At 43.0% G+C, this 18,780-nt stretch overlaps 1 protein-coding gene across 1 annotated transcript in view; it reads right to left on the bottom strand.

Annotated features, from left to right (window-relative positions):
• Positions 1 to 2,117: 2,117 nt before the first annotated feature.
• psap (prosaposin) overlaps positions 2,118 to 18,780 on the bottom strand; it is a 53,985-nt gene continuing 37,322 nt past the window's right edge. Inside the window, exons 11-14 of the mRNA XM_072582921.1 lie at positions 18,392 to 18,555; positions 17,991 to 18,071; positions 11,976 to 12,083; positions 2,118 to 2,751 (exon numbers count right to left, since the gene is read on the bottom strand). Coding sequence (XP_072439022.1) covers positions 2,716 to 2,751; positions 11,976 to 12,083; positions 17,991 to 18,071; positions 18,392 to 18,555 — 389 coding nt within the window. The 3' untranslated portion in view covers positions 2,118 to 2,715. The remainder of the gene's footprint in view (positions 2,752 to 11,975; positions 12,084 to 17,990; positions 18,072 to 18,391; positions 18,556 to 18,780) is intronic.

The following is an 18,780-nucleotide window of genomic DNA, read 5'->3' as shown; positions in this document are numbered from 1 at the left end:
AAACTTCTATCCTAGATTAAGCACCCATCCATGTACCTATCCAAATGCCGCTTAAAGGTCGCCAATGATTCTGACTCTACCACTCCCACGGGCAGCGCATTCCATGCCCCCACCACTCTCTGGGTATAGTTAGCAAGTTTGCAGATGACACCAAAATTAGAGGTGTAGTAGACAGCGAAGAAGGTTACCTCAGATTACAAACGGATCTTGATCAGGTGGGCTAACGTACTGAGGAGTGACAGATGGAATTTAATTTAGATAAATGCAAGGTGCTGCATTTTGGGAAAGCAAATCATAGCAGGACTTATACACTAAATGATAAGTTCTAGGGAGTGTTGCTGAGCAAAGAGACCTTGGAGTGCAGGTTCATAGCTCCTTGAAAGTCGAGTCACAGGTAGATAGGATAGCGAAGGCAGTGTTTGGTATGCTTCCTTTATTGGTGTGAGTATTGAGTAAAAGGAGTTGGGTGGCCAAGTTGCGGCTGTGCAGGGATGTTGGTTAGGCCACTTTTGGAATGTTGCGTGCAGTTCTGGTCTCCTTCCTATAGGAAGGATGTTGTGAAACTTGAAAGGGTTCAGAAAAGATCTACAAAGATGTTGCCAGGGTTGGAGGATCTGAGCTAGAGGGAGATACTTAATAGGCTAGGGCTATTTTCTCCAGAGCGTTGGAGGGCGAAGGGTGACTTTATAGAGGTTTATAAAATCATGAGGGGTATGGATAGAATAAACAGACAAAAGTCTTTTCCTGGGATGGGGGATTCCAGAACTGAAGGGCACAGGTTTCGGGTGAGAGGGGAAAGATATGAAAGGGAGCTAAGGGGCAACTTTTTCATGCAGAGGGTGGTGCTTGTATGGAATGAGCTGCCAGAGGATGTGGTGGACACAGGTACAATTATAACATTTAAAAGGCATCTGGATGAGTATATAAGTGCCGTGGATATTTAAAACAAATACACAGATTGCTGGAGAAACAGCAGAATTGGCATCATCTTTAGCAAGAAAACAGTTATCAAGTCAAGTGACTCGTCAATTTTGATGAATAATTAACTGTTTTCTCTCTTCAGCTGCTCCAGATCTACTGTGTTTCTCCAGTCACTGTTTTTGTTTCAGATTTCCGGTACTGAAGTTATTATGCAGGATATTTAATTGGCAAGTATACGGAGGCTGAGGAAGATGCATTTTGGGCACTAATGGGCTCAAGGGATCGAGGATATTGTCAATAAGTGGAGTTAATGAAAAACTTCAGCTATAACCCTCCTAAAATGGCAGAGCTGCAACTATGGTCTGGAGTCAACAACAGCTTGTACAGTGCCGTTAATGCAGTGGGATGTCCCAGGTGTTTTCACCACTGTGAAATAATAGGTTGGATAATACAAAGCTTGGTTAAAAAAAAGTCATTTTAAGAAGTGCTTACAGGAGGAGAGACAGTAGTTGTTTTAGGAAGGGAATTCCAGGCTTCAAATCTTGGATGCACAGATACCAGAGTAATGACTAAATCAGGTGTCCTCATGAGGCCAGAATTAGAGAAGTGCAGACATCTCAGGACTTGTGGGGTTGGAGAAAGTTAGATAGGGAGTGTACAGGCCATGGAGGAATGTGAAAATAAGGAAGACAATTTTCAAAGGCATAGCTTAAATGGATTAACATAGAAGAGTAGACATAGAAGAATACAGCGCAGTACAGGCCCTTCAGCCCTCGATGTTGCGCCGATCAAAGCCCACCTAACCTACACTAACCTACATTAAACACAGGTTACGTGCAAAGATGATGGTTTCAGTTGTTGTACACTTGAACATGAGGGTACAATGTGGGACACTGAACAGGACTGCATTGCAATAGTTAAGATCAGAGGCAATGATTGCATGGATGAAGGTTGAAGCAGACAAACTGGGGTTGAGTATTATTTATATTGACATGCATTCCCCATGAGATTTCTTCCTATGACTTGCTCCAGATGGTACATAATGAACACCTGTACCTGGCCAGGGAGTTGCCAGTACAAGAAAATAAAGAATTTCAAAAAGCCTGCATCCACTGAACTCCTTTTTCGAGTTAACTGGAAATCAAATGCAGGCAGCTCTGACAGCACGAAGAAAATGGCCATTGCCGAGACAGGACTTAGGGTACATTTTTATTGACAAACCAACTTACACACATTTCACTAGATTCAAAGATAGACATCAAGGCAAACAAAAATTTATACTCAAAAACACTAATATTCCAGAAATTGTGAACATGCAAGCCTAAGCCATTCAGACCAATCAGACTCAGAAGTGGAGCTCAGTCAATTATCAATTAGTAACTTGATCAAATTAAACTGCAAAAAAAACACATTAATTCTCAAACTTGCAAAACAATTTTTGCTTTGCTGCATTTTCTTTCCAGTGTACTATGCCCATGTTAAGGGCTTACCTTGGCATTTAATCTCCTGCAATATAGCATTGTTAGCAGCCCACCTAGTGCAACATGTACCACAATTCACAAGTGGGACTGGAAGTTAGACAACATTTATGCTCTACATATCACCATGAAGCAGTTAAACTATTAAATATTGTTAGCTGTCGCAGGTACAAGACTTTAAGGAACCTTGACAGATTGTTATAGACTGTTACAGCAGGTACATTTGCAAGCAAACAAAACAGAAAAGTATTTGAGAGAAACAGAAATGATTCTTATTTTGAAATTATCACTGTCTTCATCCAGACGTTGATACCTTTCAGTTCCAGATATGACGTTTGCAATGTTCAACTGCCTGTTGGGAGAAGTAGAAATCATTAGAAACTACAAGGCCAGTGATCAACAGCAGTACACTGACTCTAATAGACTGTCAGAGTGCTGATGAAGAGTTATCTAGATGCGAAATGTTAGCTTGCTCTCTCTCCATGGATACTGCCTGGGTCTGTGATCTCCAGCATTTGTTGTTTTCAGTACATATCCCAGCATCTGCTGTAATTTGTTCCTGAGCTTCAGAACAAGCTGAATGGTGGAAATGTCTACATATACAAGTAGGTTTGGCAATGTCAATAGCTTATTTAACAAATCAAAGTTGAATTTAACATGCTCTTCTGCGGCATCTACAAATCCTGGTAACAGGAGAGAGACTGGGAGCAGAACCTATGGCTGGCTTCCCTTTCCCAGCTGAGCACAGGATACAGAACCTACTGTCCAAGCGAAATCAAAGATGACGAAGAATCACTATCTTGTGCTTGAAGCCAATATGTCTTTGTTCTCCATCAAACTACAACTGCAGGCCTCAACTGCAGATCTTATCGCACACTAGGCAAAGTTTTTGACAATCTAAAGTACAGAAAGCATGGAATGCTTCAAATCATGGCAGCACGGTGGCAATGGGTGGCACAATGGTTAGCACTGCTGCCTCACAGCGCCAGAGACCCAGGTTCAATTCCCACCTCAGGCGACTCTGTGTGGAGTTTGCACATTCTCCTCATGTCTGCGTGGGTTTCCTCCGGGTGCTCCGGTTTCCTCCCACAGTCCAAAAATGTGCAGGTTAGGTGAACTGGCCATACTAAATTGCCCGTAGTGTAAGGTGAAGGGGTAAATGTAGGGGAATGGGTCTGGGTGGGTTGCGCTTCGGCGGGTCGGTGTGGACTTGTTGGGCCGAAGGGCCTGTTTCCACACTAAGTAATCTAATCTAATCATAGAACATTACAGAAGACCGTTCTGGGTTTATTAGTTTAGCTAGCAGGATCAAAGCAGTTCAACCCATTGCATTGCTCTCGGCAGGAACCCTTAGCAACAATCTTTAGCTAGAAGTACCAAGTCAATAATTCATCTATGTCTCTTTGCCAACCATAAAGACTTCAAGCCATTTTAATTCAAACAAAATGATCAATGGTCAAATACAATAAAATGCAGAGAAGGCCTTGATAAATTCCTGACTATAGCAGTGAAAATTTGTGTTGTAGAACCATCCAGATCCAAAGCTAAACTGTTTAGACAATTACAACATCCAACATCTGGAAAGCCTCCTAAATATGCCCTATCCAGCACCAGATTAAGACTGACTGTCTTTTATATCAATGTTCGACTCAGTGTGGCATCAATGAGTTTTAGCCTTAATGTTACTTGAAAAGAATATGGAGGGTGACAGGGAGAAAGGCTGTAAGAAAATTGCCCATTTGGAAAGCCAAATAACCCCCTCTGTGAAGTGAAGTGAATGGAAAAACTCCCCATTTGCTGGAATCACACTCTAGCACAAAGATTGCTTGTGCTTCTTGGATACCAAGCATCTTAGCCTCAGGGCATTATGATAGGAGTTGTTCTCGTGTCTTAAAAGAAACCTTCACCAGAAAGTCAGAGTGAGTCAATTGCTGATAATTACACAGCCTTCATTACTATTCACAACTTCTTTGGCATTGAAGGACAAGGACAACTGATAGGTGGGAACTTCCTTTCACTTCCAACCTCCAAGTCATAAAGCACCCCAACACAAACTACTCTTTCTTTAACATTCACAGTTAACACTGACCGCCTACAATGCAGAAAAGGAACATTCGGCCCATTGAGAAGAGCATCACACCCAGACCCACATCTCCCTCCCTGAAACCAAAAGAGAAAATGCTGGAAAATCTCAGCAGGTCTGGCAGCATCTGTAAGGAGAGAAAAGAGTTGACGTTTCGAATCTAACTGACCCTTTGTCAAAGCTGTCAAAAATTTGCTTTTATCTCTCTCCCTGAATTGAGTTTTTAATCATGGTTAACCCACTTAAACTGACATTCCTAGACACTCTTGGGCAATTTTTTAGAACTGCCAATCCATCTAACCTGCATGTCTTTGGACTGGGGGAGGAAACTGGAGCACCTGAAGGAAACGCACACAGACAATGGTAAAACATGCAAACTCCACACAGATAATCACCCAAGACTGCAACTGAACCCATGTCCCTGGTGCTGTGAGACAGAAGTGAGAACTACTATGCCACCCTTAACATCTTGGAACTGTGCTGTTTATGACACAGTCAAAGTGCATAACTGGGGTCAGAGGTGTTCCTGAGGTTTGACAGCTGATCCAACCATACATTATTCCAAGAATAGGGTGTGCATTGTAGTATTATTGGAATCAAATGTGAATTGTGCACAGAGGTGAGAATCTTACAAATAGACAAGGTGACAGCTACACTATAGATGACATATTCTACTGGTGATAAGTTATCATGCTTCCCATCTTTCATATTCCACGCAAGGATGAAAACAAAAAGTAAGCTGCACACTCCAATTCCAACTTGCTTGTGGAATGTCTTGCCCCATGTGCTCCAAGAGCTGCAGAAAGAGAGTGAGCATGCTCAGTCACATGAAATTACACAGCAGAGCTTATATACCAAGGAGATGGCATCCATAAACTGATGGACAACCAATAACTCTGAGCTAGGGGAAGAAGAATGCATACATAAAGTGCTCGAGAAACGCAGCAGATCTGGCAGTATCTGTAAGGAGAAAAGACCATAAGGTACAGGAATAGAATTAGGCCATTTGGCTCATCCAAGTCTGCTCCACCATTCAATAAGGGCTGAATTACTGAATTATTGAAGTCCTCAACCATTTAACCCATTCTCCTGCCTTCTCCCCATAACCCTTGATTCCTCCTTACTAATCAAAAACTTATCCATCTGTGTCTTAAATACAATTACTTGGCCTCCACAGCTCTCTGTGGCAATGAGTTCCACAGATTAACCATCCTCTAGCTGAACAAATTCCTTTTCATCATAGTTCTAAAGGATTGTCTACTCAATGTGCCCTTGGATCTTCATCTCTCCCACTACTGGAAACATTTTCTCCACATCCACTCTGTCCACAGACCTCTCAGTATTCTGTACATTTTAACAAAGTCCCCCCACATCCTCCTAAACTCTATCCAGAGTCCTCAATCACTTACTCCCCTTTTTCTTCTTCGCCTTCCTTAGCACAAACATTACAGTACAACACTGGCCCTTCAGCCCTCGGTGTTTCCTTGTTTTCTTTTTTATTTTTCCTCTGCTAGTTTTTAAAGGCTTCTCAATCTTTGGGCTTCCCATTCATCCTCACCACAGTATGCTATCCCTGACTTCTGTTGTCAGCCATGGTTGTCTCATCCTCCACGTTGCATGTTTCTTCCTCCTTGGGATAAATTTCTGCTGTGCCTCCCAATTTACCCCCAGAAAACACCTGCCATTATTACTCCACTGCTTTCCCTTCTAATTCACTCTAGCCAGCATATCCCTCAGGTCTTTGCAGTTACCTTTACTCAATTGTAATACATCCAATTTAATCGTCTCCTTAAAAATAATTTGCCTCATTGCACATCCCCCTGCTCCCTAGTGGGCTTTGCTACAAGCTGTTCTAAAAACCGCCTTATAGACATTCTACAAACTTCATTTTCTTGAGATCTACCAACTTGATTTACCCAGTCCGCCTGCGTCTTGAAGTGCCCCATGATTGTTGTAATAGTGTCTTTTTTACTTGCCTTTTCCTCCACCTCAGTTATTTTCTTCCCTTCATGCTGACGATTGCTAAGAGGCCTGTACACAAGTGTATTTTTTGCCTCTGCAATTTCTCACCTCTACCCTCAGATTGCACGCCTTCAAACTCTCACTTCTTGCTATCAATTTAGTTTCATTTCTTATGAACAGGGCAGCCCGCCCCTCTGCCCAGCTTTGATGGGACATGTTTCCTTGGGTATACAGTTCCCACACCTGATCTCTTACAGTCATGTCTCTGTGATAACCCACAACATTGTACTTGCCAACTTCAATCTGTGCTACAAGCTCATTTACCTTGTTTTGTATACTGCATGCATTTAAGTATAGCATCCTTAGTCCAACATACTAATCTGCTGTGCTTGAAGTTACATTCCTGACCCTTTCCATAACCTTTGTCCTATTACTTATTTTGGAAAATTTAACCTCTGCTGAGCCCACTAGCCACTTGGAACTTTTTCCACTGTTTTCTCTACAACTGAAACCACTCCCATCGCACAACAATTTAATTTAGAAACGCAGAAACAATTCATGTTTATGGGCCCTTTGTCACAATTGAAATGGCTTGAAGGTGGTAATTTTGTCAATGATCGGACGGGGCTAGGAAGAAGGCAGAAAAACAGTGCTTGAGGACAGCACAGAGAAGGAGAAAAGGGACAGGCAAACAAAGAGATCACCACAGAGAGATAGTAAAGAGACTGTTTTAATGAGAAGTGTAGGTGGTGGAAAATGAGTTGGCTTCCTTAGGAGCTGCCTACACATAATAGGACAGAGGGATGTGTTTTTTATTCAGTTGTGGAACTTGGCAGGCTGGCCAGCATTGATAGCCTATCCTTATTTGCCCTTGAGAAAGTGGTGGTGAGCTGCCTTCTTGAATCGCTGCAGTACACTTGCTGTGGGTTGACCCACAATGCCGGTAGGGAGGGAATTCCAGGATTTTGATCCAACGACTGTGAAGGAACTGCGGTATATTTCTAATTCAGGGTGGAGAGTGTCCTGGAGGAGAACTTGCAGGTGGTGATGTTCCCAAGTACCTGCTGTCCTTGTCTTTCTACATGGAACTGATCGTGGGTTTGGAAGGTGCTGTCTAAAGATCTTCAGTGAATTTCTACAGTGCATCTTGTAGATAGTACACACTGCTGCTACTGAAAGCCAGTGGTGGAGGGATTGAATGTTTGTAGATGTGGAGCCAATCAAGCAAGTTGCTTTGTCCTGGATGGTGTCAAGCTTCTTGAGTGTTGTTGGAGCTACACCCATCCAGGCAAGTGGGGAGTATTCCATCACACTCCTGAATTGTACCTTGTAGATGGTGAATAGACATCGGGGTATCAGGTGAGTTTCTCACTGCAGAGTAACTCTTGTTGGGAAGAGGTAATAAACAAGGAGGATAATGTTCACACTGTGGAACTGTAAGACTCAGAAGTTGAGTCCTGACGATACCTAGGTGGCGATGCAAAGTTAAAATACATAGGATGCTGGTTGGTGGGGGTTATAAGTATGTTGAAATGGACAGAGTATGGATAGCAGACAAGAAATAAACAGTAGGAATAAATGGATCTTTTCCTGAATGGCAGGCTGTGATCAGTGGAATACCGCAGAATCAGTACTTGGACCCCAGCTAATCACAATAGTTGTTAATGGATTTGATGAGGGCTGAGCTGTGGATGCAGAGATGCATTGATGAAGGTAGAGCAGTGGATGTGATATACGTGGATTTCAGCAAGGCATTTGATAAGGTTCCAAATGGTAGGCCATTCAGAAAGTAAGGAAGCATGGGATACAGGAATATCTGGCTGTCTGGATACAGAATTGGCTGGCCCATAGAAGACAGAGGGTGGTAGTAGATGGAAAGTATTCAGCCTGGAGCTCGGTGACCAGTGATGCTCCCTAAGGATCTGTTCTGGGTCCTTTGCTCTTTGTGATTTTTATAAATGACTTGGGTGAGGAAATGGAAGGGTGGGTTAGTAAGTATGTCGATGGCACAACAATCAATGGTGTGCATAGTGTGGAGGGCTGTTTTAGGTTGCAACAGGATATTGACAGGATGCAGTCTAAAATATGGATAAACGTGCTGTCATCCACTTTGATAGCAAAAATAGGAAGGCAGATTATTTGAATTGCCGTAAATTGAGAGAGGGAAGCATTCAATGAGATCATGTGCCCATGTGCACCTGTCACTAAAAGCAGGCATGCAGATGCAGCGGGTAATAAAGGTAGCTGACCTGGCGAGATTATGAGAATACAGGAACAAGGAAGTCTTGCTACAAGTGTATAGGGCACTGGTGAGGCTACACCTGGAATACGGTGTACAGTTTTTTGTCTTCTAAGCAGAGGAAGGATGCACTTGCTGTAGAGGACATTGAGTGAAGGTTTACCAAATGGATTCCTGGGATGATAGGACTGATGTATGAGGAGATATTGAGTTGGTTTGAGTTGCATTCACTGGGGTTTAGAAGGAGAGTGAATTTCATGGAAACTTAAAAATTCTAACAGCTACAAACTGACAAAGCCCTCGAGTACATAGAAATTAGGAAGGAACTTAAATGCGGAATTAGGAAGGCTAAAAGGGGGCCATGACATGTCTGTGGCAAACAGGGTCAAGGAGAATCCCAAGGCTTTTAATGCATATATTAGAAGAAACAGGGTAACAAGAGAAAGAGTAGGGCCCACTCAAGGACAAAGGAGGGAAGTTGTGTGTGTAGCCACAGGAAGTGGGAGAGATCCTCAGTGAGTACTTTACATTGGTATTCGCTAAGGTGAAAGACGTGACTGAGGTTGAGGTCAGGGATGAGTGAGTGAATGCTCTAGGAATGTCAATATATTGAAGGAGGATATTTTGGGTATCCTAAATTGCATCAAGGTAGACAAGCTCCCCAGGGCCAGATGGAATCTATCTCAGGTTGTTGCAAAAGGCAAGGGAATAAATAGCTGGGCATTAGCAGATATGTTCACATCCTCTTTGATCACAAGCCAGGTTCCCAAGGACTAGAGATTAGTCAATGTTGTTCCTTTGTTTAAGAAAAATGAAGCAGGGATAATCCAGGAAATTATAAACCAGTGAGCCTTTTGTCTGTGCTGGGGAGGCTCTTGAGAAGATATTGAGGAACAAGATAAAAGCACATTTGGAAGAAAACAGATATGTTAGTAACAGGCAGCATGGTTTGGTACAGGGAAGGTGATGTCTCACCAACCTGACTGAATTTTTTGAAGAGGTGACAAAGATAATTTGAGGGGGAAAGACTGCGGATGTTGATTTTTATGAACTTTAGTAAGGCATTTGATAATATCCCATCTGGCTGACTGGTACAAGAACTGAAATCACATGGGATTGGGTGGGTTGGCCAGATGGATACAAAACAGGTTTAGTTACAGAAGACAGAGGGTAGTGGTGGAAGGGTGTTTTTCAGAATGGAGACCAGTAACCAATGGTGTTCCACAGGGATCAGTCTTAGGTCCTCTGTTGTTTGAATGTAAATTACATTGTTATAGGCAGAACCCTTGGGAAAATTAACAAATGGATGGATCTGGGTGTGCAGGTCCACAGTTCCTTAAACTGTGGAAGCACAGGTGGCCAAGGTGACAAAGAAGGCATATAGCATGCTTGCCTTCTTTGGCCAGGGAAGGAAATACAAGAGTTGGCAAACCATGTTACAGCTAAATAAAACCCTTGTTAGGCTGCATTTGGAGTACGCAGTTTTGATCACCACACTACTAGAAGGACTTTGGAAGCTTTAGAGAGAGTGCAGAGGAGGTTCACCAGGATGTTGCCTCATCTCGAGGGCACTGTCAATGAAGCAAGGTTAAAAAGACAAGGATTGGTTTCACTGGAAAGATGGCAGTTGAGAGGAGGCCTGATTAAGGTCTACAAAATTATGAGGGGCATAGATAGGGTGGATAGACAGAGGCTTTCTTTCCCCCCCAGGGTTGAAGTTTCAATTACAAGGGGGCACAGGTTCAAGGTGAGAGGGGGAAAGGTTTAAGGGAGATGTGCGAGGAAAGTTATTCACACACAGCGAGTGGTCAGAGCTTGGAACACACTGCTAGAAAATGCCGTTGAAGCAAATACTTTGGAGACATTTAAGAGGCATCTGGATGGGGAGGATATAGAAGGATATGGTCCGGATAAGGGTAGAAGGTTTGTTTTTTTAGTTTAGTTGGGGCATGATGATTGAAACAGGCTTGGAGGGCTGAAGGGCCTGTTCCTGTGCTGTACTTCACTTTTGTTCTTCTAGGACTGGACAGGTTAGATGCAGACAGGATATTCCTGATGGTGGGGGAGTCCAGAACCAGGGTTCACAGTTTAAAGATAAGGAGAAAACCTTTTAGAACTGAGATGAGAAGAAATTTCTTCACCCAGGGACTGGAGTGTCTTTGGAATGTACTATCCATAGAAAATGGCTGAGGCCAAAATATTAAGTATTTTCAAAAAAAAGAGTTGGATATAGGTATTGAGGCTAAAAGAATCAAGGGATATGGAAAGTAAGATTAAATTATTTAGCTCGATGATCAGCTATGAGCATAATGAATGATGGTGCAGGCTTGAGGGGCTGAATGGCCTACTTCTGCTCCTATCTACCATGCTTCCACATGAGATATAAACATTGATATAGGAACACGACTGTGTAGTGAAGCAGCAGACAACTGGAAAACAGTGCTATTTTTACAGACAGAAGGCAGGTGTTCTGCAAAGCAGTCACCCTGCCTGTGTGTTGGCAGCTAATAAAGTAGACTAAATGGTCAAGTACTGCACCTGCAATTGCATAGGAAGGTGCTATGGGGGTGTGGGGAGTGGTGTTAGAGGAGACGAGGATAGACTGGGAGAACAATCCCAGCAGAATGCTGACAAGGGAGGGGAGAGGAGGGGAAGGGGATGTGCCCCTATGGTGGCATCTACTGAAGGCAGTGAAAATGGTGGCTAATGATCCTTTGGATACTGAGACTAGTGGGGTGGAAAATGAGGACTGGGGACCCTACTAATGTTGTGGAGAAGGGTGAGAGGAGATGTGCAGGAAGTGGGCTGAACACAGCTGAAAGCCCTGTCAACTATGATGGCCAGGTTTATTTGGGACAGGATGGGGAGGGTTTGGCAATGGGAAGAGTTTAGAAGTTCGGGGGGGGTTGGGGGAACAGAGAGAAAATTAGACATTTCCAAAGACTGCCCTTGGAAGACAGACATTTCTGAGCCCCTGACCACTAGTCATAAGCATAAATACCGTCCTTCCTCAGCCACCTCTTTAGTCTCAAGCACGGTAATTGGAATTGACACATTAACTCTGCTTCTTCCTCCACAGATGCTTGGCATTTTCTGTTGATGTCTCAGATTTCCAACATCTACAGTTCTTAATTTAAAAAAAAAACCGTGCAATGCTCCTTCTGTCATCCAGGAATGTTGAGGTAATCTGGGATGGCAACATCACCTGGCTTAATACACACAGTTGGACCTCTTGGCATGCTGTTCTCAAACACGGCAGCAATTTTGCTCTACTAATATGTTAGTTACGTACGTTGCACTGAGTTGCAGTCTCCATGTTCTTACACCAGTACGATGGACCCCAAACACATTTATCAGCTCCCAGGAGATGTTGTTTTGCAGCTCTACAAAGCCCAGCTTTCTGTTGGTGGAAATGCAAATTTATCAGGTATAAACAAATGGAAATACATGATTCCAGCAATTCCTAAAAGGTGTACCACAGTAATGGTCAGCTGTCCATTTGAGAGGTCTTGCTTAATATTCCCAATCCTGTTGACTACATTTCCAGCCATTCAAACTTCAAATACAACAGGGAGAGAAGTAGCATTCTCCTTTCTCATTACGCAGGCACAGTCCTCTTAAACAACTGGTTCCCCATGGGGAAACTACTGTTTAACTTTTGAACAGAAAATGCTGGAAATACTCAGCAGGTCAAACACTATGCCTGGAGAAAGAAACTAGAGTTATGTCCCAGATGCACAATCTTTAATCAGAACAGAAGATCGAAACAAAAAAGTTAGTTCTGGTCGAAGGTTTGGAGGGGGCAGGGGATGGGAAAAGAACGAACAGAAAAGGAGGGGTCTGTGATAGGGTGGAAGGTATGCAAGGTTGACACAAGAAGGAATTCAGAATGTATTTTAAAACTGAAATGGTGACGATGAGGGCACAAAAGCACAGCGAGCTTAAGTGCATTGGCAAATTAGGTTCAAGTACAGGTTCACAGAGATATGGTGGCAGGCATTTATAAGAGGAAATTTTAGAATACACAGACCAAGCAAATGCCAGCAAGTAAAACAAAATCCAAGGGATAAACAGACCATCTGTCACTAACTCAAAAGTTTAAAGACAGCATCAACATTTTCTTTTAAATCATCCATGGGGCAGGAAAACAGTAAAGAATGACCAAAAAAGGGGGAAAAAAAAAAATCAAGGCTCACCAAAATAATCCAAATTGACAGAAAATGTTCTTATAAATGTCTTAAAAAGACACTTTAATCAAGTCAGTTTCATTTTGCAGTATGAATGGAGAATTAGAAAACTGAAAATAACAAATGGCAGATGAACTGAACTTAACATCTTGATTCAGTCTTCATGATAGAACATTGAACTGTACAGCAAAGTAAGGAGCTCTTTGGCACACAATGTTACACTAAACACGACGCCAAATTAACTCATCTCTTCCATCTGCCCTTGGTCTATACCCCTCTATTCCTTGCATAATCATGTGTTTACCTAACAATCCCTTAAACACCCTTAGTACCTGCCACCAGAGAATACAAACATCCCAGAACCAACAATAAATCAGGAAATTGTAATTTTTTTAATGAGTTCCATCCTCCTTTCAATCACCGGGGGAATGCCACGAAGTAATCCATTGGAGTTGTAAGTGCCCAGGTCCTAATTAAATTATTGATGCATTTGCTTAGATTTCCTTAAGTTCCTGCGGTGGCAGGGGAAAGTGCCAGGGTGGGAGGGTGGGTTGCAGGGGGGCATGGACCTGACCACTTTCCCCTGCCACCACAGGAACTGTAAAACCTGCGCCCACACCTCCTCCCTCACCTCTATCCAAGGCCCTAAAGGAGCCTTCCACATCCAAAGTTTCACCTGCACATCCACTAATATCATTTATCGTATCCGTTGCTCCCGACACGGTCTCCTCTACATTGGAGAGACTGGGCGCCTCCTAGCAGAGCGCTTTAGGGAACATCTCTGGGACACCCGCACCAATCAACCACACCGCCCCGTGGCCCAACATTTCAACTCCCCCTCCCACTCTGCCGAGGACATGGAGGTCCTGAGCCTCCTTCATCGCCGCTCCCTCACCACCAGATGCCTGGAGGAAGAACACCTCATCTTCCGCCTCGGAACACTTCAACCCCAGGGCATCAATGTGGACTTCAACAGTTTCCTCATTTCCCCTTCCCCCACCTCACCCTAGCTCCAAACTTCCAGCTCAGCACTCTGTGTGGAGTTTGCACATCCTCCCCGTGTCTGCGTGGGTTTCCTCCGGGTGCTCCGGTTTCCTCCCACAGTCCAAAGATGTGCAGGTTAGGTGAATTGGCCATGCTAAATTGCCCGTAGTGTTAGGTAAGGGGTAGATGTAGATGTAGGGGTATGGGTGGGTTGCGCTTCGGCGGGGTGGTGTGGACTTGTTGGGCCGAAGGGCCTGTTTCCACACAGTAAGTAATCTAATCTAATCCTGTACAGGACTTCAGTTCGGCCACTTTTGGAATATTGCGTGCAATTCTGGTCTCTTTCCTATCGGAAGAGATGTCGTGAAACTTGAAAGGGTTCAGAACAGATTTACAAGGATGTTGGAGGATTTGAGCTATAGGGATAGGTTGAATAGGCTAGGGCTGTTTTCCCTGGAGCGTCAGAGGCTGAGCGGTTATGTTATAGAAGTTTATAAAATAATGAGGGGCATGGATAGGATAAAATAGACAAAATCTTTTCCCTGAGTTTTGGGGCGGGGGGGGGCTGCTAGAGGGCATAGGTTTAGAATGAGAGGGGAAAGACATAAAAGAGACCTAAGGGGCAACCTTTTCACAGGATTCAGATAGGGAGGGGGGGGGGGGGGGGGGGGGGGGTCAGGGAAACATTGGAGACACAATTTATAAAGGATATGAGGCCACCAACAATTCTGGACACAATGGCTTGATGCCAGTCATGGGGCTATGTTCCTGAGAGTTATGATGAACTGTTGGGAGTGTTGACAGTCAGCCTCTTATGGTTAGGAGTAATTATGCCAAATAGCAGCATCACCGCCTTGGTCATTGATTCTGATGACGACATTCAGGTCAGAGCTGAGAGCTTAGAATGTAGCAAGCTCAGGGGGTAACAGCTTCAAGTGAGCACCACGAGCAAAAAAACTGAAATGATCTGTGTCACATCAGCAGTTCTCAATGACATTAACTGGAGAGAATAAGGAGACGCAGGGAAAGTCCAGTTGAAAGGAGATCGTTGGAGATGGGTGACTGCAGAACTGGTGGTGAAAAAAAACTCAGAAATTGAATAAAGGTCTCGGGAGGCACATCTGAAGTTATAGAGGGGTCAAATCAGAAGTTATTGTCAATACTGCCAAAGGGGAGGATTCCATGCAGAGAAGGGGAGAAAGGATCTAGAAAAATGTTGGCATAACTTGCAATTATTCACCTTGAAACTAAGGTTTTAAAAAAAACTGTTGAAGTGCTAGAGGAGACAGTGAAACAGGACAGCTTTCAGACATACAGTCGATGCTGCTAAAGAAAAACAGCAAGTGTGCACAAGTGGGACTACACTGCTTTGAGAGTGCATCTTAAAGATATGGCAAGAACAGTGGCTTGAATAATTCTGAATATCTCAGATAGTGCTCATATCACAAAGGCTTGAATTTGAAAAGTTTACCAAATCTGCATCATCTGGAAGGACAAGGGCAAGAGATTTAAGGGGAAACCACCATTTGAAGGCTTCCATCCAAGTCACCCATATCTACAACTGGAACTGGGTGAAAATCCTGAAGCCCCTTCCTAACAACACTGCATATCTATATCCCAAGGTAGCTCAAGAAGGCACTGCGAGACCACCTTCACCAGGACAATCAAGGATGAACAATATATGCTAACTTAGTCAATTATGCCCATACCTAATGAAAGAATTAAAAATAAGTTCTCTAATAGTGTAGAACTGGATTACTGCTTTAAAAAATTACATTTTGTTAAAGCATTTCATTTTGCGTTCATCAGGACAATTCACAAGAATACCAATTCAAGGGGAAAACTAAATTTTATATTGCAAGTGTGGACAATAAAGATTGATTGGTAAGTGCTCTCTAATTAGTGGAAGCATTACCCTGGACAATGCACCAATCACTGAGGACTGATAGTTAATAGCCCCATTTAAGTCATAAACTGATTGGTCAGGGCATTTACCTGAGAAATGAACCAGCAAATGGTTGCCATCTATTTTGTTGAGTTGAAATTAGCACACTGCATGTACATGTTCATTCTTTCTGCAAAGAACAGGGCTCTGTATATTAATGCATGCATTGGTATGCCATATTTCAAGCACAACTGACAATCCTAAATTGGTTGCCGGTGTAAATTGTTTGACACTGGATTATCCTGCAAATGTTGACAATTGCAGGAGCACACCTAATGTTGGATACTGTTTGGGCTGATTGGATACAGTCAGTACTGGTTTATTGCAAATAGCTAAAAGGTATATACTAGTGGATATGATCTGTCAATCCTTGGGACATAGTGAAGAGGAAAAAGAAGAATCCCTACAGTGTAGATACAGGCCCTTTGGCCCAGCAAGTCCACAATGACCCTCTGAACAGTAACCCATCTAGACTCACTCCCCTACTCTACATTTACCCCTGACTAATGCACCTAACCTACACATCCGAACAAGTCAGGCAATTTAGCTTGACCAATACACCTATCCTGCAAATCTCTGGATTGTGGGAGAAAAAACATGCAGATACGGGCAGAAAGTGCAAGCTCCACAATGATTTGAACTCTGATCTCTAGCGCTGTAAGGCAGCAGTGCTAACCATTGAGCCACTGTGTCACCCATTTATACCTTGCATCATGCCAGCACTGGAACTTATATTCCACGTTATTAAATTACGTGACAGATAGCACACCACTCATTATATGGCATAGCAGCTGTTACCTCCAGGTGATGAGGTAAATGGGCCACATTTCAGCACTGCCTTACGACCTTTAATGAGTGTGCACAATATATAGTAAGTAGTAAACTTGATGCACTCTATTCGAGTTCATACTGTAACAAATGGCTCAGGCCTTAATTCAAGGTTGCTTTGAAGGCCATTTTTATAGAGTGAAAGACTGTAGGAATCCCAATGTGTACATTGACGACATATCTCACAGAATCCAACAGGATGTTGGCCAATATATACATGGGTATTTGTGCAGTTTCACACACTAAGATTGACTCAGTTGCAACCTTGCAAATCATTTGCCATTACCAAACTTGAGCCATTCATTGACCAACTGAACTTGATGCTGAAATGTGGTACCAAACATAGGCCTGCTTTGTCCTGAATGGTGGCAAGCTTCTTGAGAATTGTTGGAACTGCGTCCATCCAAGCAAATGGGAAGTACTCTATCACACCTGATTTCTGCATTGCAGATGAAGAACATGCTTTGGGGAGTCAAGAGGTGAATTACACGCTGCAGTATTGTTCATCTCTGTGACTTGTTGTCACAGTTTTTATACAGTGAACCCAGTTGAGTTTCTGGTCAATGGTAACCCCCCTGCATGTATATATTGGGAGATTCAGTGATGGTAACACCATTGAATGGTGTTTAGATTATCTGATATCAGGGATAGTCATTGCCTGATATTTGTATGGAGTGATTGTTACTTGTCACTTACCAGCCCAAGCCTGGATACTGTCTAGGTTTTGTTGCATTTGAATGCAAGACCATAAGAAACAAGAAGAAAAGTAAGCCGATCAGCACCTTGAGTCTGTTCCACCATTCAGCACAATCACAGCTAATCCAACACCCTCATATCCACTCTCGTGTTTTCCCTGCAACGCCCGATTCCCCAACTGATCAAGAATCTACCCATCTCAGCCCTAAATGTATATAAGGACTCTCCTCACACCTTTCTATGGCAAGGAGCTCCAAAGACACACAACTCTCAGAAGAATTTCCTACTAAGCTCAGTCTCAGAATAAGGTGGGAACCACTTTAAAACGGTGTCTTCTAGTCCTAGATTCTCCCATGAAGGGAAATATCTTCTCAGCGTTTACTCTTATGCCCTTAAGAATTCTATACATTTCAATGAGATCACCTCTCATCCTTCCAAGCTCCAGTGAGTAGAGCCCCAAATTATTTAGATTTTGCTCAGGGCCCAGATTCAGACTGCTTCAGTTGTAAGTGACAGTGAACACTGTGCAGTCATGAGAGAACATCTCCACTCTTCAATGGTCAGACCGCTGAGCCAACAATATCTACATCGCATTAGTATGTAAAAAAATCCCTCCAGAATTGCAGTTTACAGTGAGCAATTTACAATAAAACTAAATAATACTCACTGTGCAAACAAAATTTGGGTCCAAACTTTCCAACAGAATATTCAGTAGAACTGATCCATATTCAGCTATCAGGCTGGTACACTGAAACACAAAGGACTTGTTTCAGCAGTTAAGTAATGCAGGAAATTTCATGCAGTAACAGGGTGAAACACATTCAACAAAATGATAGAATTGGTACACCTCAACAGTATAGTCTTCACACTGCAACCACAGCATAGACCTGGAGGGAAAGATGCTAAAGTTCACAAGAAAGCCCCTAAAATAATGCCATGTTCCACCTGGAGAATGTGTGGTGCAGGAGGCTTTTATTTGTTCACCATACTTGCACTGGCCAGACTACAAGCTGGAGTTATACTACTGGTTCTCTCACTGCAAAGCTGGGAAAGCTGCTGGTCTTTTACCTCATCGACCATTGTCGCTGGCAGCAAGTTACAGACTTTGTCCAGAGCATCCTCAATCTCCTGCTCTGTGGAATTCTTTTCCAGTATATTATCCAGGTATGTTATCACAGTCTTACAGAGTTCACACAAAGGACCTGTTTTCAGCTGCTTTGGTTTAATGTCCTCTGAAATTAAAAAAAGTTATGCATCAGAACACATACCAAACCATGATTCACTGGCGACTGTATACAAAAGTAAGTACAGTTGCATAAATAAAATTCTTACAACATCACATCCTTAAAGTAGTGAACACCGATTGCTTCAATCAAACATCCCAGACAATTATCCAAAACAATGTCCCAGGTACTGGGACCGACGAGAATGATGAAAATATAAAAACGCTGTTAACC

The sequence above is a fragment of the Chiloscyllium punctatum genome, chromosome 13 (genome assembly GCF_047496795.1).
Source record: "Chiloscyllium punctatum isolate Juve2018m chromosome 13, sChiPun1.3, whole genome shotgun sequence".
Taxonomy (NCBI): domain Eukaryota; kingdom Metazoa; phylum Chordata; class Chondrichthyes; order Orectolobiformes; family Hemiscylliidae; genus Chiloscyllium; species Chiloscyllium punctatum.
The sequence above is the reverse complement of the archived record's forward strand: the minus strand, read 5'-3'. Positions and strand labels throughout refer to the sequence as shown.